Source organism: Priapulus caudatus, unplaced genomic scaffold, assembly GCF_000485595.1.
Source record: "Priapulus caudatus unplaced genomic scaffold, Priapulus_caudatus-5.0.1 Scaffold822, whole genome shotgun sequence".
NCBI classification, from domain to species: Eukaryota; Metazoa; Priapulida; class Priapulimorpha; order Priapulimorphida; family Priapulidae; genus Priapulus; species Priapulus caudatus.
Window position 1 is genome coordinate 79,825 of NW_014577883.1, and position 2,212 is coordinate 82,036.

The 2,212-nt window shown below is 45.0% G+C and overlaps 1 protein-coding gene across 3 annotated transcripts in view; it reads right to left on the reverse strand.

Annotated features, from left to right (window-relative positions):
• Positions 1 to 407: 407 nt before the first annotated feature.
• The window catches only part of LOC106813771 (5-hydroxyisourate hydrolase-like), a 5,958-nt gene continuing 4,153 nt past the window's right edge, over positions 408 to 2,212 (reverse strand). For all 3 annotated transcript variants that reach the window (XM_014817993.1, XM_014817991.1, XM_014817992.1), the window contains exons 3-4: positions 1,744 to 1,879; positions 408 to 1,252 (exon numbers count right to left, since the gene is read on the reverse strand). In XM_014817993.1, coding sequence (XP_014673479.1) covers positions 1,163 to 1,252; positions 1,744 to 1,879 — 226 coding nt within the window. In that variant the 3' untranslated portion in view covers positions 408 to 1,162. The remainder of the gene's footprint in view (positions 1,253 to 1,743; positions 1,880 to 2,212) is intronic.

Below are 2,212 nucleotides of genomic sequence, written 5' to 3' on the forward strand. Positions count from 1 at the left end.
CGCGCCGCCGCGGGGCCGTGCGACTACCACGCCCTCCGGTGGCACGCGCTCGCCGCGGAGCGTCGCCATGACGACGACGCGTGGAGCGCGGAACGCCGGCGCCCTCACTCGGCCATGATGTGAGCGTGCCACGGCGTCGTGGTAAAAGAGAGAGTGGGAGACAGGTGAGAGAGGAGAGAGAGTGGGAGAGTGGAGGTGGTGTCCTCGTTCCACCGTGGTGTGAGAGCGGAGGGAAAGTTTGAGGTCATGCAGCGTGAGAGGCGTAGCAGGAGACAGTGGCGCCACCTCTCGGCCGTGGTGCGAGCTGCAGATGGATCATACATTTTTTATACGGAAAATTCTAAGTGTTACAGCGCAAGTTACAAGTCGAAGCTATGATACTACAATGTAGATCAACTGAAACTTCATTCCTCTAAAAAAATGTGTATTTTTAATATGAAAATGATTTTTTTACATCAAATACAACTACCAAACATTAGCACGTCATTTACGTATTTCATTTGATACATTACCGAGATCTTTCTCTTAATAATGTCGAAAATGTGCTCAACTTTGATTAAAGGTACAATGAAAAAGCATTCGATCACTATTATCCAGGCTCGCTGCCAATAACACATTTGGTAATTTACATTTCATTTAGCAATTAACAACCCTATCACAACCCATGTTACGATTTAAAAGGCACCCATTTATCAATTATATAGCAACACACCAGGAAAACGTCGTTGCCTTTGAAAGACATTATCAGCATTTCACGTTAATAATCAAAATATTCATTTCAATTATCGGACAAGATATTTTACATCATTACGTGTCTCTAACTCGATCATTCAGCCGAGGACTATCACAGAACTAAGGAGTTAACTGATATCTATCACAGAACTTTTTAATTCACCAGTCTACCAGACAAACTATATATCAACCGTAGTTAATCGCCCGCTAGTGTTTGGGATGGGGAACTGCATGTACCGTGACAGATCAGGTGCTAGGGTGCCCCCCATTTTACTAGTATCATAACATTAGTCAGTGGCTGAACGGGGGGGGGAGGGGATTTCAACCACCCCTCTCGATCCGCCATCGCAGGTAACACGATCTATAGCTACGTAGAGCGCGCCACCGCCTTCGCCTCGTCACGATCATGGTGGATCGGTGGACAACAACATCAGCTCCCTCTATAGGTCGTGTAGCCGAACGGGCTGAGCAGCAGCGGAACGTGGTAATGCTGGTACGGATCGACAATCTCAAACACCACCTGCAAGGCAAGAATTAAAAAAAAAAATTTTTTAATCATTTCGTTTTTATACATTTTTCTTTCCGATTATTAATTTTGAAGGAACATGATTTAGCAGACGACGTTCCTTCAACGTTCACAAAATCACTAACATAGTAAAGTTACTCGGGATATGTTACGTGTACAGATATGCCCATACGTGTGAGAGCAGCAACGGCCAAGATTCAACCAGCGCAAGTAACTTCACACTAATAAAATAGACCTACATACATGATATACATGTATACTACATACAGTTAAACCTCGATTATCCGAACGAGACTGGCAGGGAGTATTTTGTTCGAATAACTGATTGTTCAGATAATTGATCTGATCGCTGATAACTGATCTATTCACGTGACCTTGAGATCTTGTTCGGACAATCCTAAATTCGGATAATAGATGTTCGGATAACCGAGGTTTGACTGTACATGCAATGAACATTACACTCCAAATGCATTGCGTTAACGTACCTCTACGTAGGGAAAGAATCCCTTGGTATTGGACTGCGCAAAGTAGGCTGCCGTATTAAAGTGTAATTTGTAGATTGCCGGCAGGAACTGGTCCTGGGTGAGCATATCTGGAAGCTTCCCATCCGAGTTCGTGTTCCTGAGGAAAGCACCGGCGAATAGCCATGAATAATATGTGAAATCGTCACCCTAACCTCATCCTAACCTGAACCCTGACCTCATCCTAACCTGAACCCTGACCTCATGCTAACCTGAACCCTAACCTTATGCTAACCTGAACCCTGACCTCATCCTAACCTGAACCCTAACCTCATGCTAACCTGAACCCTAACCTTATGCTAACCTGAACCCTAACCTCATCCTAACCTGAACCCTGACCTCATCCTAACCTGAACCCTAACCTCATCCTAACCTGAACCCTGACCTCATCCTAACCTGAACCCTAACCTCATGCTAACCTGAACCCTAACCT